Source organism: Berghia stephanieae, chromosome 2 (genome assembly GCF_034508935.2).
Source record: "Berghia stephanieae isolate SIO BIC M18660-M18661 chromosome 2, UCSD_Bste_1.3, whole genome shotgun sequence".
In the NCBI taxonomy this organism is placed as follows: Eukaryota; Metazoa; Mollusca; class Gastropoda; order Nudibranchia; family Aeolidiidae; genus Berghia; species Berghia stephanieae.
This window is the reverse complement of record NC_088361.1, coordinates 62306883-62334234: the sequence shown is the minus strand read 5'-3', so window position 1 is coordinate 62334234 and position 27352 is coordinate 62306883. Positions and strand designations below refer to the sequence as shown.

General features: G+C 35.2%; 1 protein-coding gene across 11 annotated transcripts in view; it reads right to left on the bottom strand.

Annotated features, from left to right (window-relative positions):
• LOC144965293 (furin-like protease kpc-1) overlaps positions 1 to 27352 on the bottom strand; it is a 157915-nt gene that overhangs the window by 30898 nt on the left and 99665 nt on the right. For all 11 annotated transcript variants that reach the window (XM_078900494.1, XM_078900496.1, XM_078900486.1 and 8 more), the window contains exons 6-9: positions 15335 to 15423; positions 1926 to 2098; positions 1414 to 1626; positions 161 to 261 (exon numbers count right to left, since the gene is read on the bottom strand). In XM_078900494.1, the coding sequence (XP_078756620.1) occupies positions 161 to 261; positions 1414 to 1626; positions 1926 to 2098; positions 15335 to 15423 (576 nt within the window). The remainder of the gene's footprint in view (positions 1 to 160; positions 262 to 1413; positions 1627 to 1925; positions 2099 to 15334; positions 15424 to 27352) is intronic.

Genomic DNA, 27352 nt, shown 5'->3' with positions numbered 1-27352 from the left:
TGAGTTTGTTTTTCTTCTTTCTCTTTTCATCCTTTTCTTTTTTCTTTTTTTTTTTTTAAAACCCAGATCCAATAAAAACCCAGGTACATTCTATGTGACTCTCCGCTGCATTCTATTAAAATAAGGGGGAAAGAAAACGATTTTAAAAAAGGCAACTAACTTGGCTTGAAGGGCCAGGGCTATGAGTCCAGCAGCAAGAGGGGCACTGGCAGATGTCCCAGTGTGGTTCACGGTACATCCACGACGAATATCTGTTGTTACCTGGTGGAGTTAATGATAGACTCAGGTTACATGACTGAATTGTGGGTAATAATAAAATGGGAGATAAAAAAATTTATTATTATAACATATAATGGCCTTTCATGTCAGCTAAACGTTGTAAAAGTATCCTATCTTTGTTTTCTTATGTTCCTTTGAGACACTTTGTTAACCTTGTTAACCCCCCCCCCCCCCCCTCTGTTTTGGCTTTAAAAAAATGTTTTTCAAAATCTGAAACAGTTTTGGCATAAAATGTCAAATTATTGGTTAAATACAAGTGAAACTATACATCGTCATTTCTCAGACAATTAGCATGATTTTGTGAACCTAGAGGTAGGTTTACTTTGAAACTTTTATATTTATAGTTATGGTCTAAAGTCTTACCAACCCCCTGTCATCATTATCATTTTCTTTTCTTTTCTTTTCTTTTTTTTTTTTTTTGGACAAAACTCCTGGAAATTGTTAGGTTTTGCATATCACACAATCACCACTGCCTGGTAATGATTGCCTGAGATTAGGAGACAGACTGTTGAGGAGAGGAGTGCTTTTGGATGGATTACAAGGGATCAAACCCTAGCCATAAAAAGGGAAGAATGGAGACTGCAAAAAGCCGCCTTATGTACTAATTGGATAAGCAGCAGATTGCATATATTGGCTATGATTTGAAAAGCAGTTGGACAGATCTAAATAATTAAAAGCACTCTTTTTAAAAAAGCCGTCTACTGTGCATTTAACTCCGTTTAAAAGATATACTATATGAACTTTACAAGATATCAAACCAAACACATTGTCAGTTTTTATAGTATTTATTATCAAAATCAATTCACGCATGTTAATAATGATCTTTGTGTAATTTTTAACAATTATCAACCATTGTATTGATTTAATATTAGTCCTGATCAATGTTTGCACACGAACCTATCCTTTCAATTTTCTATGTCTATTAATATATATATATATATATATATATATATATATATATATATATATATATATATATATACACACACACACACATATATATAAAGGGGGTGGGGGTGGTACTAGATTCTAATTTATCAATATAACGTTGTTTTTTTTTTGGGTTTTTAAAAAAAAATTGTTTTGATTTAAACGTTTAGAAAGGTTTTATAAAGGCGCTTTAACTCCACTTACAATCTGTTTCTCTTCCTGAGAACCGCTGCTATAGGTGGTAGCCAAGGTGGCAGAGCAAGCCTCTGAATACCAAGGCACTTGACCATTTTGGGTGGCGCTACTGATGGACAAGGTGTAGATACTGTTTGTGTAGCCATCGCAATTGCAGTTGTCCGAATCACGACCACCATTGCCGCTTGCCCACACAAAAATAGATCCTAAGTCTCCCCGGCCCTGAAAAGAATTACGGTACACATCATATAGCATCTCGAATGATAAGTCTTTGAGTTCCTTTTTTAAAATCTTTAGTCAGAATAATATCTTATTTCCCCCTTTCCACAACCAACTTGTTTCATCATTTTGGGTTATAACATAGCATATACAAAATCTCTCTCTCTCTCTCTCTCTCTCTCTCTCTCTCTCTCTCTCTCTCTCTCTCTCATTAAAAAAAAAAACACAATGTGCATTAACAATAATATTCCAAATTAGTTAATTATAAAATAAATGAAATGAAATCTTTCATGTCGACTAACTTTGGTGATGCCATCATAAAAAGCCTTCCTAGCCAAAGTTGCAGGCCCGTCCACAGTGCGCCCATCGTCATCCGGACCCCAGCTTGCACTGTAGATGTGAATGTGTTGGGGATTCAAACCTAAGGACTGGGCCTCCACTGAATCGGTCACGTCTCCATCCAACATACGAACACCTGCAGGAAATAAAGCAAATAATTCACACTGATATCCAACTTGCATAGTACATGCCATATAATGACCGAGCATGTGGGTCTAAAATTGAATCTAGCAGGAAGTGCTTTCCAATAAAAGACAATCTTTTCCACATGATAGCAAACACCCAGATTATGTTGGTAAATAGCTCTAAACTGGTTTTAATTATTTCTAAAAAATTAAGGCCATATTTCTATGGAGTCTTAAATTGATACGGAATGGAAAGCAGGTGAAAGCACCAGAAACATTAATTGAAAGTGAGACACCAGCAATATTCAATAGCATTTCAATTTGTACTTCAATTCCAGTTCGTTCATGCCATGCATGGAGACAATGGGTAAATCAAAGGCACGATAATTACTTTTTAATGCACTCCGTTCCACTTGCAGTTCGGCGTTTATACTCAAACGGCCTCTCGAATAAATTTCTCACATTAGCAACAACTTCAAAGGGGTTTTAATGGGACACACATGAATACAGCCGCATTAACAGGTATCTTAGCTTCCAACTGATGATCTGTATTCGGAAACACTATTTATTTCACGAGTTATGGAGTTATGCAGCGTTGGGAATATGATCATGTCACTCTTTAATTATAGAAACCATGTCACTTTAAGATTATTTTTTAAGAGAGTTGAGAGATAGATAGATAGGTATAGATAGGTATAGATAGATAGATAGATAGATAGATAGATAGATAGATAGATAGATAGATAGATAGATAGATAGATAGATAGATAGATAGATAGATAAGATGCTAATTTATAGATAAATAGGATAAGGAAACAGATAAAAGAGAGCGTGAATGAGAGAGAGAGAGAGAGAGAAAGAGAGAGAGAGAGAGAGAGAGAGAGAGAGAGAGAGAGAGAGAGAGAGAGAGAGAGAGAGAGAGAGGGGGGGGGGAGGGGTGAATTGGCAAGCTTGTCAGGTGGTTCGGTTCACGTGTTAACAACAAACCGACTGTTAAGCTCATTAGGAACAAAACACTGACTTTGATTACCGATTGTCTGTCCTGATACTCCGGAGAGAGAGGGTCAATGAACCACTTGGTGAATTTTAATTATCCTTTATCATCTCTCGCGCATTCTTTTCACGTAAATATTTTATTATAACGTTTAAGCGGCAAATTGAACCACCCATGACTAATTTTGCTTCTCTCGCCTTTAATCCCCCCTTCCCCCCCCCCCCCCTTCTCTCTTTTATCCCATATTCAATATCATCATCATCATCATCGTTATTATTATTATTATTATTATTATTATTATTATTATTATTATTATTATTATTATCATCATCATCATCATCATTCACAACATCATCATCATTATTGTTATTAACGTCATTTTTATTATTAGGAAGGGCATTGTCGCCTTTCTTTCCTGCAGTATATGGTCTTTCTGAAGAAAATCTAAAATTGAAGGCCTTAGATTTAACAAATCGTTGATTTCCTTCACATTTTCTCTCTCTTTACAACAGACAAAAAAAAAAAAAAGTCTTAGCGTTTATATAAAATCTCCACTTCATTCTCCTTCTCCTCTCTTTCGAACACATTACATGTTGTTTTTTTTTTTACTCCTGATTTTACAATATCATTATATATGTTTCACAAAAAACACGTGTAGGCATTCATATTTTTAAATACTACGTATTAAAGAATTCTTAATGAAAAATGTGAGTCTATATTAATTTGTGCTCGCGTAGTCTTGAACTCTAAAGGGGATACCACGGAAGGATACCCCATCCCAACCACGACAGGGCTTAGAACTAGCGTGAACTGTGCCAGTCACGGTGCTCAGTCTTGAGAAGAAACATAAACATCACGCAAGTTCACTTTTCCGAGTGAATTAACTCTCAAACGTTCCACAAATAGAAACCACGATCACCGGTGATCGTGACAACGCCCCCTTTTTCATATTCCCATTTTGCGGTAAAAAATCGCCAGATTATGTGTTGAAACTATTATTTTATTATAAAAGAATGATTTTCATTTAATAATTCATCACAATTATGTTAAAAATGTAAAAAAATGTTACGAAATAACGAGAGATACGAAAGCTAGGTTGCTAACGACTCCATCCGTTACCTTCGATCCGCCATTTTGTTTCGGGAAATCTTTCTACAACTCCAACTCACAATTTATCAAATTTATATTATTTAAACTTTTTGCACCATGGCAAATCTCAAAGAGTCTGAAATTTATGACATCCTCTTCAACGTGGATGTAAGTGATGACGAGGATGATGATGAAATTGAGTCCGAATGGTCTCAAGAATTCGACCTGCCGTACTCGCCAAATATGGGATCTGACAGTGAGAACGACGAGTAAGTATTTTTCAGAAATCTTCTCAAAGTAACATCAAACGATCACATAATGCCCATGATATGTATATTTATTCAACTTTATTATCTATTTCATTAATATAGTACAAAAAGTTTGTTTTTTTTTTGGTTTATAATTGTATTTATGAAGTGCTTGAGTTTGACTAGGACGAGTGAAGTGTTGTGTGTTGAAAATGTAAACAAACATGGAGGTCAGAAGACGGTTAGTTCGGCCACTTGAATGAGATATAGAAATGATTTGTATGTCTTGATTTGATGTGTCGACAGTTTGTATAATAAAATATTGTTCTTTTTTCTTTCTTCTAGCGAGATTCTTATTCCGTGTGAGGACTGTGGGAATGAAACTGGGAGACATGCACAAGTCCCTACTCCTACTGATGATACTGACACTGCCACTGCCACAACTAGTTCTGCTTGTCAAAGAAAAAGGTGAGAACTGACCTGATATTTAGTTGTTCTTATAGAGCATTTATATTCATATTGACTGTTTTGTGTTTTCTGATGTATTATTGTTGATATTATGTTATATATTCAGTTTTGGGTCTACAGGAACATTATTTATAGTATTTTTACTCTACTCAACTCTATGTCAAGAAATATTATTCCAGAACTAGTGTGTGATGTAAAAAAGGGAGAGTGATAAAATATTTTGATATTTTATATTTATATGTGTAATTAATTGCTTTCCTCCTTTCAGAATTATTTTTCATTTCCTTTGTTTTCAAAGTACTTCTTTTTATTTTAATTCTTGTTATTATTATTTTCTTCAGGCGTTCGGATCATGATGAAATCCCTGGCCCATCACAGCCGAAGAAACTATGTGTGGATGGTGGTCCCGAGAACAAAGTGCCACCTTTTCTCCCTGAGCGAGTCCCTGGTCCACGCCTGCCTGATACGGTGACTCGCTTAGATCACCGAAAATTTTAACGCCTTTAGATTTTTTTAGTTTGTTTTTTACTCAAGAACTGTTGTCTTTGTTTTGTGAGTGGACGAATGATTATGCGAGTATGTGTGTGGATTCGAAACCGACGTTGTATAAGAGGTGGAAGGATGAACCTGTGAATGTGGATGAAATGTATAGATTTATTGGTTTGTTGATGTACATGAGTTGTGTGAAAGTGGAGCGTGTTACTTTATATTGGTGTGAGGAGACATTGTTGAATGGTTTGTGGGCGCGTCGGTTTTTGTCAATTTGGCGTTATAAATGTCTTATGAGTTTTTTTAAAATAAGTAATTTTAGAACAGAAAATAGAGATGATAAATTATGTAAAGCTAGATTTATGATGGATTATATTCGTAGAAAATGTATGAAATTGTTTCAACCTTATCAGAATATTTCAATAGATGAGAGGATGGTTAAAAATAAGGGAAGGTATAGCTTTAGAATGTATATGAAGGACAAGCCAACAAAGTGGGGAATGAAATTGTGGGTTTTAGCAGATTCAAAGACAGGGTATACACACAATTTTGATGTTTATTTGGGTAAGGTAGGGGTAATACAACAAATGGTTTAGCTTATAATGTGGTTATGCAGTTGCTTGTTGGCTTGTTCAATCAAGGATATCATTTATATGTGGATAATTTTTATACTAGTGTTCAACTTTTTAAAGATTTGGTTGTGAAGAATGTGAGAGCTTGTGGGACAATAATAGTTAATCGAAAAGGATTTCCAGTTAGTCCAGTTAGTTAAAGAACGTTAGAGAATGGGAAAAGAGGGTTAAGAGGGGGGAGTTTAGATGGCATAGGGATGGTGATATTTTAGCTTTACAGTGGAAAGATAATAAGACAGTTTCATTTATATCTACAATACATGATTCAAATAAGGAGGCAGTAGTACAACGTAGGAGTAAAGATAATGGGGTTTTCAGAAAATTAGATGTTGCACAGCCTGAATTAGTTAAAGATTACAATAAGAATATGAATGGGGTAGATTTGTCTGATCAACTTATTGGGAAATATAATAGTCTTAGAAAAACACACAAGTGGTGGAAAAGTTTATTTTTTCATTTTATTGACATTGCTAGGGTTAATAGTTATATTCTGTTCAAAGAATATAGAGCTAGGCATAGTGATATTGAAGAATTACAGAGACCAAAACAGTATAATCAGTTAGATTTTACTCTGGAGTTAGCCAGGCAGTTAGGCGGGATAGATGATCTAGAGGGTCCACCACTTGCTTTAAATACAAATTGTAATTGTAAATGTAAAAGTAAATCTAAAGCAAATAGCAGGAATAGTGATAATAATGATATAGATGAAGAAATTAAGTTAATCCATCCAATTTTACCAGATGCTTCTTCAAATTCAAGGGGTGATTGTAGGTTATGCTTAGATAGGGGGAAAGTACAGAAAACTAGACATAGGTGTTTATATTGTAAAAAATGGTTTTGTTTACAGCCGGATAGAAAATGTATGTTGTGGTATCATACAGTTCTTGAGTAAATTATTTGATTTATTATTGTATTTTAAAATGCTCTTTGTTTTTTAAATGTTAAATTGTCTGTATATTTTTATTTTATTTTGTTAAGGTACTGTTACTGTGAAATTAAAATATTTTCGCACTCTGCGAATAATCATTCGTTTTCGCTCTTTGCGGAAAAAAAAATACTATTCGCTCTCTGCGAATACATTTACATATATAAATAAATATATATGTATACTGAAGTCCTTTATTATATTTATCCATGTATTATCAATTGTATCAGTAAGAAGGAACTTGTGTATTTTTTTGGTGTGTATAGTTCAGTCTTTGCACTAAACAAGTGACACACAAGTGAATTTTAAAATAATTATATAATTTTACTTTTGTAATGGAATTATTACCCCAAAACCTTTTCACCATGTTGAAATGTCTTCTTGTATCATGTGTTTAGGTCTGTTGACCAAGATATATCCAAAATATGCCAAAGAAATGCTGACATAAGCAATTTAGAGACATTTTTGTGAACATGTAAAAATTATTGGATTATGCCCCTTGTTTGAGTAAATGTGTGGATACATTTGAGACCCCACCAGATGCTCAATTTATGCATTACATACTTGAGTTTTGCATAAAAGTTGTAAGACATGATGTATTTTTAGAAAATAAACTTGTTTTGATCATAATTTTGAACAGTTATTTTTTTCCTTCTTGGCATTTGCAGAAAATGCAGGTTTTGAAAATTTGAGACCCTACCTTGACACATAAATCATATTTGTGTCCAGGAAAGTGCCTTGAAATTATAAAAAACTTTAAGAATGTGAAACTAAAACATCTGACGAGCAAATTGATATATAACATGCCAGCATTAGCGCACAGTGAGTGAGTTCAGGGTATCCTAATGTACCTGCACCCCCTCCATTCACAATTTTTGCTCAAAACAGTGGAACGTTTGAGAGTTAACAAATTTCTATCAACATTCCCCCTTGGATCTTCAATTTCATTGAGTTTTCCTGGTTTTGTTGTTTTTTTTTAAATAGTTTTTTTCTCTTTTTTTTTTTTCCTTCCTTTTATTAAGACCATTACACAGTCAATGAATTCACTACGTTTTCAGTGCAGCGTTTTTCAGCATTGTGCCAAAATGCAAGGGTGGGCTTTGGGGAGCGGCAATACGAACAATACTATTAAAATCTTACGGTGCGAATCGTCACTGGAATAATATGATTCAGAGTAGAAGTAGAAGAAAATCAACCAGAACTCCCATCTTTTACAAATAATTAACGATTTAAAATTTTCGCAAAGCGCATTATGAAAATCCTTTCAAATTCGCGAGTTTGTAAAATCGCATTCCAGTAACATTTTAATCCAGACTCTCCGTCTAATTGGGAAATCTCGAAAAATAGGGACAAATCGTCGAAAATTTTTTTTGTAGAATCGGGAGACCTGATAGATTCATTTTTAATGCTACATGACAAATTATTGATATATGGTTAAATACATTGAATGTTTCAATAACCTTAAAATATAGTTAAGAATAAAAGGTGTAAACTTATTGATGGGTTCAGGATGGATACACACTACATCTGCCAGCCAGATATAACGTACCTTCACACAAAACTATGTGCAAGCTTGAACGTTTATAGTCTGATTGATATAATTTAGTGAGATCTAAACAACAAAATGGCTGTCTAAAAAAAAAATACTAAAGAGCCATACGACGTCAATATCATTCGTTCTATTGGATAAGTCTCTTACTGGAAGCACAACTTTCAGTCAAAGGTAATTAAATGAATTTAATCATGAAAATGACAATAATACAACGTGCATCTTCTGAACAAAATCAATTATCCATTAAAATACATAGATTCATATTATTAATGACTCAAATTCCCTCGAATTGCTCACGAGTATAGATTTATGGTTTTTTGTTTGGCACAAAATCATAAATCAAATACTCATCAATCATTAAAACTCGCACGATAAAATGGACAAGATAATTGAACATGAAATTGATGCCAACAATAAACCCAGAAATGAGTGACAATAAAAAATAGATAAAACACCACGACTGGCAGTTGTAGCGACGGTCACATTAACAACGTAATCATCATAATTATCACCATCACCGACACCACTACCACCATCAACAACCACCTCGAATCCCTCTGGACCCAAAACGTGAGTCCAAAACAAGCAACACCCCCCCCCCCCCCCCAATTAATTCACACAAATCAGTCTATCCTATTTAGTTTTGACGTTATTTCCCTACCCAAATCCATCAGACCCCCCCCCCCCCCCTCCATCCCCACCCTTCCTTTAAGTCTTCAATCGCATCTGACTAATGGGCTACTTTTAAAGATTTTCATCCGTATCAAACAGGCTTATTATGCCCTCTCGAAATGACAAAACGCTTTTTCCTATGTTTCGGCCTGAAAACTTTCTCCCTGCATCGATCTATTCCGATAACTCCCAAATGATGTGCGGCTATGTGGTCTTGTGATATGACACACTCTTTCGGATCGGAAGGTCCTGGGTTCGAGCATCGCCCGGCGCATAGTTGAGTCCTTGGAAAAGGCTCTTTACTCACATTCTCTCACAGTACTCAGGTGTAAAATGAATACCTGGTCGTTAACAGCGTTGTCTATGTCGGGAAAAAAATTGTAATATCGCCTAACAGGCGACATGTCTTGTCCTACATGTTAAGTGTTGCTGTTGGTAAGGGACCCCTTGTAAAGCGCTTTGAGCACGTTTAGTGGATATTGCGCTATACAAAAGCTCAAAGTCTTAAACCGGAGACTGAATGATTTCAAGTTTATACAAGGTTTGTGACACCAAACAGTTCAGACTGCCGTTAAACAGCGGATGAAAGGCGGCAGGGTGGTTTTGTCTTAGCTTTGCATCCGACAGGTACTGAGTTCCGAATCCCCGCTGTACTGCGCTGCGCACTTTGGGCTTGATCAGGTCACCTCCCCCAAACCGCTTTGCGGCGCTGCACTTCGGTTGACACATGGGTGATTCCAGTCTTCCGTTGAAAAAGATCTATAAAATAATTTCCCCTAGGCGGTGCATAAAGGGAGTTTTTAAAAATAATAAACAAAGCAGACGACTAGAATCATATATCTTTAAAAGGAGAAGAAAAGGAAAATAAAAACAAAACAAACAATACTTAACATTTAAAAATAATAATAAAAGTGCTTTAAGGGGTATAACAAAATAATTCTTGCCTTTTTAACTTTTGGGATGTGAACTTGATACCCATCGCGCTCTCCCAAGGCCGTGAGGCGAGTTAAAACACAAAGAGTGCAAGAACCAACAATTATTATTATATATGTCCACTAGATAATATTATATATGACGGTTATTTTGATAGCACATAATTTCGTGCACTTGACACACTAGATATCAATCTGACATGCACTCTGGCATCGTTTACATGATTTATTTTTAAAAAGATATTAGCAGCAGTTCACGTGTATCGTGTTACGGTGTATTTCATTTTTCAACCGTAAATTAACTTCATTTCTCATCGTTCGAATGCTCTCACTTTATTAATAGCTTTCCGCTTGATAAATGAACTCAGGACATCATATTTTCAATTCTTTGCGCATTTCTGCCATTTTTGCTAAACCATACATTCTAACAATGTTACGCCAGATTGTCTCGGGTATGAGTGATCGGCGATTCAAATCCAAGTGTAGACACATTATACGCGACTATGGCTAACATATTCATCTCCAAAAGTCAAACAGGACGGTTGTCCCACACCCTTGAAGAGATTTAAATCTAAAGGTGCCGCTAATGATAATTATAATGATGAAGATAATGATAATGATGATGACGATGAGGAGGAGGAGGAGGAGGAGGAGGAGGAGGAGGACAACGACGACGACGACAATGGTCTATTGGAAAGATAACGCACCGAAACAAAAGGCGACAGTGGAATGGCTACAACTGTACAAGTGTGAAATGGAATTACAGAAGACTAAAGGAACCAAATAAAAAACACACACAAAATCAAAAAGAATTAAAACGAACAAAATTACTCAAGTCTCCCCCTACCCTTCCGGCCTCTCTACCCCCCCCCCCCCCCTCTCTCTCTCTCTCTCTCTCCCTCTCTCTCTCTCTCTCTCTCTCTCTCTCTCTCTCTCTCTCTCTCTCATATTCCTGCTTGTGATTTGCGCCTATTTTGATAAAAGGAACTAACTTTAAGTGAAAGAATGTACTTGAGGCAACGTTGTTATTATTTACTTTGACCCAAACTTGCAAAGAGCACCGTCTAAACAATAAACAAGATGGCAATCTCCAAAACAATAAACAAGATGACAATCTCCAATTTTACCACTCTAATAAACACAACATGACGCGGCAACAATGATAATATCTGAAGAAAGAAAAAAACCCCGATGCATTTGGGGTTTTCAGAGGTCGGGAACACGAACCTGGTGGCGATGAAAAGGTGAACATTCCACAGAAAGCGAATAATGTCAACTGTCGCTTGACAAGAGAGCCTTGAAATAGAACTCGGTGTAAATCTGGGATCAAGACTTTTGGCGTTAAAAAAAATATTTTTCTAAATGCATTTACTGTATCTTAAGATTTTGGAATACCTGATTATATGAAACACTTTGATGAGAACATATTTTACTTTCTTTTCTTCTTTTTTTTTTTTAATAAAAAAGTTTCAGTCTAACCAACTCATTTTTCCTTAGCAAAAGAGCTGGTGGGTAAAGGAAATAATTTAGTCGCAGATAATAAAAAGAAACCCAAACAGAACAAAAAAGAAAAAAGAAAAAAAAAAACCAAAAAACAAACCAAACAAACAGATAACAAAACAAGAAAAAAAAACCAAACAAACAAAACAAAACAAAAAATAATAATAATATCAACCCAACTCTCAATTATTATTTTTTCAATTTTTTAAATGGCTTATTAAATTCCTATTCGAGGACCATACACATACATACGCACACCCACAGACACACAAACACACGCACAGACATATACACACATACAGACAGCAAAATAAGGCTAGGGCAGACAAGGAAGCAGGGCATTATCACGTGTACATTGATAAGAATATAATTAACCCACGTGCGTACCACTTCCGGACCCGAAGCAACGATACCGATATCTGCCCTTTATCTATCTCGCAAAATCAACCTCGCACTTTGATGAAAACTAAGACCGCTGCAATTCGTGGGTCGATTATTGCAATTTAAAAGGGAACTAATAAGCATGTTGGTTGTATGCATTAATAACTATTAACTAAATATTTTATTAATTTTGAATCGAAACGAAGGAAAATTATATGAAATAAAGAGCCTCGTTTGTTCCACAGACTTCAGACAAAAAGATTTATTTCCGGTGACAAAATATCGGGCTTTGTTGACCGTCTAAGTGATATCTTTGGAACTGATAAAAAATGTTCACAAAGTCAATCGTTTTTGTGTGTTTTAGCAATTAAGGCGTTCGGCACTTGCCTTAAATTGATAGACAAGATTTTTCACACCAATTAAATTAATTTATGTTTTGCTTGGTTATTCAAGTGCTCAAAAAAAATTAATTTTTTTTACTAGGTCTGGATCCTCAATTGTTTCCAAATGAAAGTTATACTTTAGCTTTAAACCGATCATATGACAATGCAATCGAAATAATATTTATGTGAACCATGATGATGACATGACCCATACTCTGCGGCACTGAACGCCCCCCCCCCCCCCTAAAAAAAAACAAAAAACAAAAAAACAAAAAACAAAAAAAAAAAAAAAAACCAACACACAAACAAACAAACAAACAAAAACAAACAAACAAAAAACAAAAACAAAAAAACAAACAAACAAAAAACAACAACAAAAAACAACACATTAACAAAATTTCGGCCAGAAAACTCGTTCTTCACAATCGATCAGTTTAAAATGACCCTCGTCTTGTCAGAAACTCTCAAACATGAGATTTCCTAGAATGAGGGATGAGGGTCATTTTAATCGATTGATATTTAATGTTTTCTGGCCAACATTTTAAAAATGTGTTGGGGTCGTTCTTTTCTTTCTTTTTTTTTTTTTTGCCCGCGAATCTTTTCTGACATAATTCCGATGAGTATTGGTGGTCAATGTATTAACACATACATCCGAAGTATTCCAAAGGAATTAACAAATTGGTGTTTTTTCTGACAGCGTCCTCTACATCTCCACCCAAAACATTCTCTAAACAGAATAATAAAATGCCATTATAATATATTACGCACAAGTATGGTAGAGAATAGAAAGAGGTTGGCAACTTGTGCCATGACTGATGCCCGAGGTTAAAGTTGACATTATGTCAAAATATTCGTTTGTCATGTCGCCATTTCATTGTCAATTTTCATTATTTAACTTTGGTAAAATATTTTATTTTTCTGACACGACCCATAACTCACTCTCAACTGGTAATCATATCATAGTATAGAGATACATAAGACGTAATATAGCATTTGCATGGAAGGGGAAAGAGGGGAAAGGGGTTAAATAACTTGTACACTGGTGCCAGAGGTTAGAGCTGCTAATCTCCGTCAAAAAGGCCGTGCGCCGCCATTTCCCTTACAGGGAACGGATGTTAGCTATACATAATCATGATTATCTTCGTATGAAGTATGATATATGCCATGCAAACTCCTCTGTTATCTTGATAAATCACACTTGTTTTGGAGAGATAATTCTTTCCTTTATTTTTATTTTATTTTTCGTTTTAAACATGTATTTTCTTATGTTTTATCTCGGTGTACATACACCCTGTTGCACGCGATTTTTAACAGACGGAAGATGAACTGCTTAAAGCTGATTATCTATGACACAAAGGATTGAGAGAAAAACCTTGGCCCCAGAAGACATTCACAATAAGATAATGATGGCATTGATGAAGATGATGACGACGACGAACATGATGATGATGATGATGATGATGATGATGATGATGATGATGATGATGATGGTGGTGGTGGTGGTGGTGGTGGTGGTGGATGAGGTAACCATAATGATGGCGACTATATACACTTTATTTTCGTAACAAGTCTTATATTCACTCAATACCCACCAATCCCAAGTCCTATTTTGTCCCTTTTCTCTATGAAGGAGTTGGAAAGGTAAAGGAGTTTGAAAAAAAGAGCATGGCAGCTTCTTGAAACAACAAAGAAGGCAAAGTGGTTTTCACAAATTAAACTAGTTTCATCAAAATTGTGTCATTTCAGCCAAAACAAAGGAAATTCTAACAGTCAAATTGCTATAAAGCCATAGAAGTCATGACGCTCAAAATGAAATCGTAGTTGCAAAATCTGAAGTTTCAAAGTGCCGTTTATCTTTTTTTTTTTAATTTAGAAGTCTTTGGGCCTATCATAACAAATGTCAAATGTGTCTTGTGCAATTTCTCAAGATTAACTTGAAATGAATGTTTCTGTTGTGGACGACTCATTAGCGCTGTGATTGATTACTCAATGAGAAGCGAGTCACCACGTTCTATACCATTAGACCCCAATCGCATGCAAAATTTCAAAGGGAGTTTTTCTTTCTATCTATCAAATGACCGAAATTGTGGAGAAAATTTCGAAAATGAAATATATACATTACGTGTATAAGTCTCTCCCGCTTTGCACATAAAATACCGAAAGATAATAAAACTAAACTAAACCAAACACCTCCCACGCCTTCCGCTCCGCTCCCCCTCCCCCCCCCCCCCCAAAAAAAAAAAAAAAAAAAAAAAAAAAAAAAAAAAAACAACAACAAAACAAACAAAGAATGAAGTGAAAAACTAAAGAAAACAAAACATCAAAAAAAAAAAAAAAAAAAAAAAAAAAAAAAGAAAAAAAAAGAAAGAAAGAAAGAAAGAAAAAAGAAAAACAAAACAAAACAAACAAAAACAACTTAGCTTTGTATTTTTCTTTATTATTCTTTGGCGCGCGCACGCGTGTGTGTTGACATGGTGTATGTAACACACCAGAATTAACCCACCAACTTTACTTTACGAACGCCTCTCAATGGTTAATATTGTTGTTGGGCTTTATAAACATTTGTTTTTCTAAAAATTGCAAACTGTTAAGTACAAGAAACGAATTGAACAGAGAAGGACCAGAAGACAAAAAGAGAATGGAAAAAAAAAGCAAACATTAATAAAAATTCTCTGTAGATAATATGAAGTTGACGTCACTCAAGTCTTTGTAATTGTTTATTTGCCATCCGCGTTTATGAGTAATTCTCACTAAACTGTCTTAACCAGGCTATAAACGTTCAAGGTTACACATAATTTTTGTGTGTTGGTCCGTTATACTTCCGGATGGCAATGTTGTGAGCTTCTTAGCCAAGCGCATACTATCTATTGTTTTCTGACACTTCTCTGCTCACTTCTATTCTTGTTATTATCAATATAAGTGCCGTGCCTGCTCCACTCACTTCTAAAACTGTTAAGTCTGAAATACAAAGTTCTTACATACCTCCTATACTGGCGTTGAAGGCAACTCCGACACTGCAAAAGTTGTTATTGGATTCCGCTGCCACCTCCCCCGCACAACGGGTTCCGTGCCTAAAAAAGGAGGGAGAGAGAAGAAAAAAAAATTAAATTAGAGTTTTAAAAAAATACAACAACAAAAACACAAACACAAAACAAAGCAAAACACAAAACCAGAAATACATTGTTTTTAAACAAACACAAAAACAAACAAACAAAAAGACAAAAGACACCCCCCCCCCCCCTTTCCCAATATGAAATGAACAAGCAAATTAATTAAACGCCATGGGTAGAATCGACTATCGGTTCGTTCATTCGGAAAGTAACAAGAACGCATCGACCGCGTAACATCGACTCTGTAATTGGAAGATCTTAGCTCGATACTGTACACACAAGCGCATCACATTTTCGTCACAGACGTTCATTCCTGAACTTAATTTAATTTTCAGGTTCTGAAATTAGAAATTCAGGGAAACTCACTTGACTGGACAGCCGTCTAAGAAGTACTCATGATGATGATGATGATGATGATGATGATGATGATGATGATGATGATGATGATGATGATGATAATAGAAAACATTCATTTTGTGGAAGAATTAAAAAAAAAATATTACTGCAAATTTTCACTTTCTTGGGATTCACAAGAAAGACGTAGCCCGAATTGTAGTTGCAGATGAAAAAAATAATGGCCTTCTATACCATGTCAGGGCAACATATAAAGTAAGGGGCACTGTGTTGCACATGGTGCAAAACTTTGAAACAATGTGGGAGATTGGTCGATATAACACAGGAGAGAATGAATGAATGAATGAGAGTGAGTGTCTGAGTGAGCGGATGAGTAAGTGAATGGGTTAGGGTGAGTGAGAGAGTGAGTGAGTGAGTGAGTGAGTGAACGAATTAATCGATTTTTTTTTATTTGTCTCTATATGGGCAAATAACAGAATTAGGAGCTGTATGAAAGTAACGATTGGAGACGGTTTGATACAATTCCATTAATTTGGCACTACCAACAGCGAGCCTATTAGTAAATTGAAAATGTAAACGTATCTGTTTGTTGTGCGTTCATTTTTTTTTGGGGGGCTTTTTTTTTTTCCTACTCCACTTCTATTCAGTAGGCCATCCAGTCAAACGTTTTGGACAGACGATACATCATCGAATGAATGTGGTATATGTATGTGGTTTATGATACGTCTGGGGTAAAACTTTTTGATTGAGCACGTCTCATTCTGGTCTGACTTCTATTCTTTTAGGAGCCATTGACCCCCCTAAAACAAAAATAAACAAACAAAATAAAAAACCCCACACAAACACAAAACAAATTAAAAACAAACAAAAAAAAAAAACAAAAACAAAAAAAACAAACGTATCCACAAATAAATAACTATCTTACAAATAAATATATAATTAAATAAATAAATATTAAAATACATCAATAAATAAACAAACAAACAATGAATATATAAATCAGATGTATTAAGAATGCAAGAGTACATAAAAAGACCGCACAAACAAATAAATAAACGAAATAACGAATAAATAAATCAAAGCATTAACGAATTACTGAATGAGCAAACAAATTAATCAAAAATAATATTTTGGGAAGTCCAAATGAAAAATTCTGACTATGCATACACACGACACATTCACATGCACACTATTGCACACGGCATTAAACATTAAATTGAAAACAGTCAGAAGATTGGCCCACAGTACTCGGTTACATTATAACAATTAAAGAGACTGGCGTTGAAGTATCGCATGCTTTTGGCAGAGTAAGACCAACAAACGGGAGTCAACCGCATTCCACCCTTGTATTTTAAGTACACCCGGATATTTGACTTGGCGCTGAAACCCCGGAGCAAGGAGAGGTAAGTATTAAGTAGACCAAGTCGTAGAATGTGGGGACGATATCGGCAATGGAACGAACTTACCCCACACCGAGAAGATACTCGCAATTGTAATTGAATGAAACGAGAAAGATAAAAATAACACCCGACTAATGAACACATTTGGATAAGCAAGGATGGAGCAAATGATGAAATCTAACAGGCCTGTCTTGCCGCTCAGGATGATGTTCCGAGACTTGGACGTAGATAAATGTAGATTTGGGGAAGGGGGGGGGGGGGGGGCGGGGAGGCATGCTAGAGAAAGACTGATAAAGATAGATAGATCGATAGATAGATAGATAGATAGATAGATAGATAGATAGATAGATAGATAGATAGATGGATGGATGGATGGAAGAGTAGATAGTTAGATATCTAGATAGAAGATAGAGAGATGAAGAGAGAGAGAGAGAAAGAGAGAGAGAGAGATGGAGAGAGAGAGAGAGAGAGAGAGAGAGAGAGAGAGAGAGAGAGAGAGAGAGAGAGAGAGAGAGAGAGAGAGAGAGAGAGAGAGAGAGAGAGTCAATTACTAGTGCGCATACTCTGATAAAAGCCCACTCCCCGTCCCATTGTCCTTTAAAATACGTGACAAATATGGCGTATATCTAATCCCATTCTGTAGATTTGAGGGAGAAAAAAGAAAGAAGATGAAATAAATAAAGAAAGAAAGACAAAACAAATTTTAAAAAAAACAAACATCCTTAACAATATTGAAGAAAACAATTGCCAGTCTTGAAACGAAATGAAAGCTAGTTCGATAGGAATGGTGTGATCCAAAGCTCCAAAACAAATTATTTTTAAATACCACAAATGTATTATGTTGGAAAGGTTTAGCTGCTAAAAATTGAATTTATAACCATAAGTAAAGTATGAATCTGGTGGAGTTTTAATGTTGTAATGAGATATCATCATCATCATCATCATGGTTTATCCTTCTTGGCCTCAGCAACTGCCAACCGAACCAAGTTTCCGTCCTGCGCCAACCTTCCACATTCAGTCAGTCACTGTCTTCTTCTTGGTCTCCCTCTCACTCTTTTACCCTCCGCAATACCCTATTGAGTTTAAAGGGTCTCATGTCTCTTGATATGTCCAAAAAAAAAATAATAGTTTTAGTTTCTGTATCATCTTGATGAGCAGATATGGCTCCCCGATGCCTAGGGACTTTTTCGCATTTTGGTTAGTTTCCTTTGCTCTCCAGGGAATGCGGAGAATTTTCCGGTAGCATTTCATTTCAAATTTTATTCTCATCGTTTTTTGTTGTTGTTGTTGTTTTTGTTGTTTGTTGTTGTTGTTGTTGTTTTTGTTTGTTTTTTTTTGGTTGTGATTGTCCATGATTCACATACATATAATGCTGTTGGAAATATTTGCTTAAAAAGGGTACTTTCACAGCATTGGGCCCATGGAGCCGGAGTTTATCCCGGTTTCTATTGCGTGAAACGGACAATAGCAATTACTTGCTATTCTTTGGATAGGACGCTAGTCTATTGCAAAGTACTTTCTGCCAAATCTAACAGACTCAGCTACTCATCCACTGCTAGGTGGACAGGGGTGGTCAGAAAAAATACCGACTGCACCCGGGATCGATCTTAGTCCCTTTGCGTGTGAAGCGACTGCTCTACCAATTGAGCTATCCGGACCCCCTGTTGGAAATATGCATGTTCTTAATATTTTCATTTTCAGATGGATTTTTCCTTAATGTCATCAATGTTGTCAATCTTGTTTGGGCAAGTGCTATCCTACTTTGGATATCAGGGGTCAATTTTCCATTTGCTTCAATTCTTGCCCCAAGATACTATTTACAAAATTGTTGACATTTTCCAGGTTTTTTTTTCATTAACCACAATTTGAGCTTTTGGACTGTTAACATTGTCCATTACTTTGGCGGATTGCACTAGCCTGTCTAATCCAGAAGCCGTTGTTAACAGGAGTGAAGTGTGGTCAGCATATCTCAGATCTACGATTGGTTTGCCACTTAATTTTGGTGCACTGTAGTGTTGTTCCGTCTCACCATCAATGACCCCTCTCATGATAGATTCAGTATAAAAGCTGAAAAGAGAAGGAAACAGGATCTAGCCTTGCCTCACTCCCCTTTTGACTGGAAACCATGTGGATAGTCCATGTTCAAGACGAACAGAAGCAGACTGATTAAGGTATAAATTCGAGATCAGGTTTACAATTGTGTGATGTTAGTTCGGTTCTTTTTAAGTTCCAATCATTTCTGAGTGGTTCACATAATCAAAGGTTTTTGGACGCGGTGGTGTTTTAATAAATTTTAGTCGTAATTTGATGTCAGCCATGAGGAGTTCATGATCAGTACCGCCATCTCCCCCTGGTAATGTGCGTATACCCAGACCAGTGTTTCCATCTCTTATTGACCAGAATGAAATCTATCTGATTGTTTGTCTTTTCATCTGATGTCCGTGTGTAAAGGCGTCGTTTGTAGTTTTGGAATATAGTATTTGTCATTGTCAGCTCATTTTCCTTTGAAATGTTTTTTTTCCCCACCACATTCGTTGCGTTCTCCTAGGACATTCATATTTACCAACGATTCCAGTTTCTGAATTTTCTTTGTTGAGGCCTATCTTCGATTTAAAGTACATAGGTATAGATGCTATCATAAATATTATAAATAAATAAATAAATAAATAAATAAATAAATAAATAAATAAATAAATAAATAAATAAATAAATAAATAAATAAATAAATAAATAAATAAATAAAGCGTCAATCTCCACCAAGCGTGTTCAATGGCGCTTTACCAGACATAGGTGACATGAGAAATTTAATGTCAATGTTGCTGCTCGAAGCTCGAAGAAATAAATACCAATGAGAAATTGAATATAAGCTTCAATTTAATATACGAAAACAGATAAAAGGGACGTTTCGGGTTTCCCCTTTATCAACAAAACAGGATGAATGAAACACTATAGACGAATGAGATAAATTCATCCTGTTTTGTTGATAAAGGGGAAACCTGACACGTCCATTTTATCTGTTTTCGTATATCAAATTGAAGCTTACATTCAATTTCACATTGTTATTTATTTGAGAAATTTAAGAAAATTTAATGTTACATTTTTTAGGGGAAAAAAATATGTTAGAATGGTGGATAACCTACTAATTATGCTGATACCAATTAAATATGAAGAAAGTGATTTTGAAATAATAAGGAAAAGTTAACATAAAATATTCTGTCTTCAGTCCGGACTTGAAGCGTCAATAATAGTTATGAGCGCTTCTGGTAAAGACTGTTAGAGAATATCCTGATTGATGGTGCCTCAAAGTAAAATGCACGTTCCGAGAATTTTGTTTTAAACATATCATAGTTCCTAAAAGTGATAAGAACTAAAATGGAATATTTCTTGTTTGTTTTGTTTTTTTCCAACTCAAATATAACTTTTTTGGATTTGGTTCAGCAAGACTTAATAGCGTTTTAAGGTCGTGGGTCTCATATTATGTACTCGGAGTAGCGAAATTGGCTTTCAGACCGACCGAAATTTTTTTAAAACCAATCCATCAAATGGCGCGTGATCAATTCGATACCACGTAACAAGCATACCCCGTTGCCATAACGCTATAATGAATACAAAAACCATATGAGTTGTGGAACCGATTCATCTCATGAAACATTATATGAAACAAGATACAGCTGGATTAGGAGGGAGGTACAAACATTGAGAAAAAAAAAGCCTGATGTAATCTTATTAGGATTTGGGGGGGGGGGGGGGGGGGGGGGGGGGAAGGGCCACACTTTTGCTTTTTCGACTCAAATAAGACTAATAAGTCTACATTAATATACAGAAGCAATGGCATCGCCAATTATCAAATCATGGCGTTTTCTGTTTATGATGGCGTAAGAGATGATCGTTCTACATCATAATATATTCTATCTAATCCTTTTTTTCTCTTACTTTTTTCTTTTGTGGGAAACAGGATTGGGGGGGGGGGGGGGGGGTCCGTCATAGAGAAGTTGTCACCATATTGACCAAACACCAAAAAAATATGATTATTTATACCTTACCAAACGAGCATACCCGTTGTCTTTTCGTACGTCTGAAATGACGAGCCTTAATAAGATGAACAAACAATAATTGAGTAAAGACAGTTTATAGCAAATAACTGGCATAATGTGTAAAATTCAAATCTAAGCGGGTGAAGCGATTATAACGCGTTATCGGTGGAATAATTGCAATGGAAACGACCGATTCAGACAAATAAAACGATGTCAAGAGACCCTACTAATAGAATGTTTACTATGGGCATAAAGCACCCTGTGGTGTCGGAGTACTGGATAAAGATGAAAACCACCTTAACCGTACAGCCTTAGACTTGCAAAACGTCCTTTATATATATTTTTCGTCCACGAAAATTTTATTTAATATCCTAATCGATTCAAATGACCTCCAACTTGTCAAAATTCCTTAAATCCGATTTTTCTTTTTGATTGATGATATGCGTTTAGATAAAATACTCGCAACATTAGCCAGCTGGATATAACGTACTAACACTGTAACCTTGAACGTTTACAGTCTGACTGATATCATTTAGTGAGAACTAATCACCAAAATGGCTGTCTAAAAATAATAGCAAAGAGCTGAGTGACGTCAATTTCGTTCCCACTATAGTTCATGTTTAATATTTTTTGACAAGTTGGGGGTCATTCAAATCGGTCACAGTTTTCTGACCAAAATATGCTGTGTTTTTTGGGGGTTATCTTTAAATGTTGTTTTGTCAGTGCGCAGCAGTGTAGCACCATCCGCCATCCGGTCTCCTTACATATCCGACTCACCTGGAGCACGAGAATAGCATACTGAGGTTTTATCACCTGTTGCCCACCATGGAGGATTCAATAAGTCGCTGTTGTTTCAGACGCCTGTGAGAGGCTTGTCATCTACTTTGATGAGGTTTAAAAAATGCTTGATTCCTAAAAATAGACTATCTATATTTTGTTTAACACCATATTCCTAAAGAATATTATAATTGCGACCATTCAAAAGTCAGCATCAGCGTTCCAGATTTTAAGCGACTCTGACATTTTGAAATCGAATCTGAAAGTCGGAATTTGAGATTCTTGGTAATAAAAAAAATAATCCCTGGAAATCAGACTGGGACAGTCGAGGAAGGCTCATTTTTGGGAGGGGTTTTCTTTTCTTATATTCTCTATGTTTTGTCATACAAATAGATGGATATGATTGAGGGGAGGTAGCTGGAAATTAATAGATAGATAGATAGATAGATAGATAGATAGATAGATAGATAGATAGATAGATAGATAGATAGATAGATAGATAGATAGATTGATTGACAGATAGAAGAAATGGGAAAAATGTTATAATGAAATGGATTTGAGAGAAGAGAAAAAGGTATAAATAATGTATTCATGTAAATATTTCTAAAGAATATGTTAAATGCAAATGTTGCCTCTTAAAGCTCGACGAAGTAAATAGCAATAATCAAATGGACTGGAAGCTTTAATCTAATTAACAAAGACAAATAATGTGAACGTTTCGGGTTTCTCCTTTGTCCAAAAAACATGATAGACGAATGACAAGTAAGAGAATCGCATTGCTTCCATTCAATTTGACTATTGTTATTCAAAGAATCTATTGAATGCTCATTTTAAGAGAAGGGGGGGGGGGGGGGGGGTGGTAAACTGACAAAACCATATATTAATAATAAAAATAATAGAAAAGAAGGCACACACCAAAAAAATTCCGGAAAGTGTAAGACGATAATCGATTTATTTCATTTTTATTTTCTTTTTTAATTGATCCTTCTGACAAATTGGTAATCTTGAACGTCTTCGCTGTTGTGTAAAATGACAAACTGGAGCGCACTTCTCGGGCTTCTGAGAATTTTTGGAGTGGCAGTTTTATAAAGTAAAGAGGTCCATTCAATTACTGTTTCCCCCTCACCCTAAGAACTTCAATTACCGTTATGTTGTGACATTGACACAATGGATATGGCTTTGGTAAATTAGATGTAACCAATGAATCAAATAACCAGAACCCCCACCATTCACTCTCTCTCTCTCTCTCTCTCTCTCTCTCTCTCTCTCTCTCTCTCTCTCTCTCTCTCTCTCTCTCTCTCTTTCTTTCTTTCTGTCCCATTCTCTCTATTCCACTCCAATAACCTATCATACGCTTACACCTAGTTTCGTGACCTCCCTTTCACTTCTTTTTTTTTCTCTTCTTTTCTTTCTGTATATTGCTATTTTCATTGTACAATTTAGCTCTTTCAGTTATGACTCTTGGTACAACATAAATAATCGTACTATTGTTTGGTAATCATCACATCTCCACTTTGCAGTTTTCTTCCCACTTCCTCATTTAACTGACGTACTCTGGATAGATACGTACTTAAACAATTTGGTCAGAAAACTTGTCATTCAAAATCGATCGATTAAAATGACCCTCGTCATGGCAAAAACTCTCCAACCTGGGACCATGTTGGGTTTGAGAGTTTTTACCAAGGTGAGGGTCATTTTAATGAATCGGTATTTGAAGGATTAGTTTTCTGGCCAAATTTTTAACGTCAGTGAACGTCAGTTCACGGGTTAATGTATTCATTGTCAGGCGAAGCTATAGCTGGACAGTTACCACCACAATATAAAGTGGTAAGAAAATGTAACAATTTTATTCAAACTTTATCACCAAATTTACCAATCATACTCAAAGACCGAATTTAACTAAGACGTTGATAGCAAAAAGGCACAAGTCCAGGTCCTACAGCGCCCGTAGAGGTTAACAACATAAAAGCATTTCTTCCTCACTCCGAGAAAAACAAAACAAAAAACAACAACACGATTTATGAAATTTGTTCTTCAAATGTGGATCGATTTAAATGACCCGTATCTTGTCAAAAACTCTCAAACCTCGGACTTCTAAAAGTCAAACTAACAAACGTCAAAATGAATCGAAAATATTTTTAAAAACATCATCTTTCCTTCAAGCCAAACGTTCTTAAACCCTTTATATGGGTGATTCGATTAAGACTCCGAGTCCCATTGTTCTTACGCCATATCGCCATCTGAGAGAGAGGGAAAAAAAAGTTTGTTTCGAATAATAATCGTATTTAAAAAATTGGAGAAATTCTAATATTAGAGCAAAAATCACTCTCGCTATGAAAGGGTTCTGCCTACAAGTGCAGATGATTACCAGTTCGTAGTTCTTGCACTGAGCGATGCGTTACTATTTACACTAATCACACGCCCGTCGTAACAGATAAATAAATCTACCCACAATAAAATAAACACGAGGGACACATATATAATGTTTATACAATCTCTTTCTTACACTGATGTAATATATCATCGAGTTTCGGAAAGAGGCAGACCAACATTCGGCTGGATGAAGAAATCTCTCATTTTCCGAGCCATTTCTTATAGGCACTGAAGCAAAAGACGGTAACATGGCGGAAAGGCGGGTTAAAAATATAATATATAAAAAAGGAGATAAGAGAATTACTTATCGGAAATTGCTAACCCGTCTCTCGTCGAAAAGGATGGGGTAGACTGTGATAGATGTCTTGTCAAACTGGATGAATCTATTTACCTACTATTATTATCAGTTTTATTATCAATATTATTAGTATCATCATCATCATCATCATCATCATCATCATCATCATCATCATCATCATCATCACAATTATTATTATTATTACTTTTCTTATCATCATCATCATTCTTCTTCTTCTTCTTCTTCTTCTTCTTCTTCTTCTTCTTCTTCTTCTTCTTCTTCTTCTTCTTCTTCTTCTTCTTCTTCTTCTTCTTCTTCTTATTATTATTATTATTATTATCATCATTATTATTATTATTATTATTATTATTATTATTATTATTATTATTATTATTATTATTATTATTATTATTATTATTATCATTTAATTATCTAAATTAATTAATTTGTTTATATCATCATCATTATTATCCTTTCCGCATTTCCTATTTTGTAGTCAATAATGTTTTGTTTTTTTCTTTCTTTCTTTCGTTTCTTTTTTTTTTTTTTTTAAAGAAAAACAAAAACGAAACAATCTCAGAAAAGGATAGGAATCTACTATTACAATTATTGATCACCCTGAAACAAAAAAATTCAATAATTAAGATACTCTTTTGTGCGTAACTATTTTCAGCGACACTCTGCTCGTGGCTCACGGCGAGGTCTCCTCATCAATAATTAATTTTTAAAAAAAAAGAAAAAAAGAAAAAAAGACCTTGAGCGATCGATGTATTTCCATGCTTGCCAACCTCATGAAAAAAAGTAATAGATAGAATGAAGTTGACGTCACTCCGGTCTTTGTTATTGTTTTTTTTGCCATCCGCGTTTATGAGTAATTCTCACTACACTGTATTAATCAGACTATAAACGTTTAAGGTTACACATAGTTTTGTGTGTTGATCCGTTATACCTCCGGATGGCAATGTTGTGAACTCCTATACAAGAGACTTCTATCAAGAGGTATCTGACTGAAACCACTGGGTATCTTTATCCCACAACGTCATGGTTAACACAGTTAACAAAGTTATTCTAGAAAGGGACTTGAACGATTAATCCCATGAATGGTTCAGAAATGTCATAACACCCCCCCCCCCCCCCAAAAAAAAAAAAAAAAGAAAGAAAGAAAGAAAGAAAGAAAAAGAAAAACCCAACAAAAAACAACAAACTCCTTATTACTTACACTTGTTACATTAAACGCGGAAATGTGTCGTAAAGCTTCTATTACGTGAAATCACCCATTCTGCCGGGCCGTGATTTTAAAGAACACAGTAGGTATGTGTTATTTGATCAACATTGCATATGCTTTTTTTTATATAAACAACGGCAGCATACATATTATTGCTTATTATAAAGTTGGTACATAAAATGGTGATGCCATTGAAAAGGAAAAAAGGGTGAAAAGTATTTGGCAATGATCCCGTATGGATGGTTACTGGCCAAAGTTTAGGGACTACCCAGCGGCGATTGAGACGCAGTACCAATCAATACAGTCGGCTCATCGAAATCGAACCATAAGCATCCAAGGCCGTCAAACCAACTTCATCATTTTGACTGAGGGCTATGACTAAGTCAACAATATATCACTTTTATTTTTTAAAATTAAAGACAAAAAGGTAAAATGAAGAAATCCATACCTGCCTACTTGAAAATTTCAAATTCAGTAAGAAATACAAAATTCATCAGTAATTAATGGTCAAATTTCAGTAATACTAAAGCAAACAAAAATAATAATAGATACATATATCTATGCTATATATATATATATATATATATATATATATATATATTATATATATATATATATATATATATATATATATATATTATATTTAAAATAAACTTACCATGTTATATAGGCCTACTATTGCCAATGACCCCCGCGATAATAATATGCTAATTGATGACCTTTCGACACTGCACTGTGTCTACCGATGAGGGTAAAGTTTCCGTGTCGAATAGATGACGTCACTCGTCGCCAGCCAACGGGGCATTGGGATCTTTTATTGTAGCATGCGGTAAATAATGAAAAAAAAAATAAAATTATTTTTTAATTTAACGTTGCGATCATTTGTATCAGTAATATTTCTTCTATTTCCGTAAGTCCGTAATTGTCCTTACATTCCCGTAACAATTACGAGCGGTCCGTAATAATAGGCAGGTATGGAAATCTTGTAAACTCCTGACGAGCTATTTTTTTTCATTTTTGAAAAAAAAATTAGGTTTGGTGCTGCTCTTGCGTTCCCGACAATGACGTAATGTGAGTTAGTTTCTCTAACAAATCTACTGATAAAAACATACAATAAGAAATTATCTAATTGTCGTAATCCTATCACTCGTATATCATTGCATCACTTCCGTCTAAAAATGACGATAAAATGTACAATACCAATTTACTGACTTCTGTGTAATGCGATTGCTTGCACAAGTAAACAATAAGACATATTACAGTTTGTTGGAGTTTGTTTTTTTTTTCTTCCTCTATTTCCTTTCTTTCCTGATATTTTATTAGTCTCATTTCAGATCTCAGATACGATATCTGACAAATAACCGGCCAATCACTTTGCTCAAAACTCCAACGCCATTTCAACGTATATTATTATATATCTTCTGTCCCA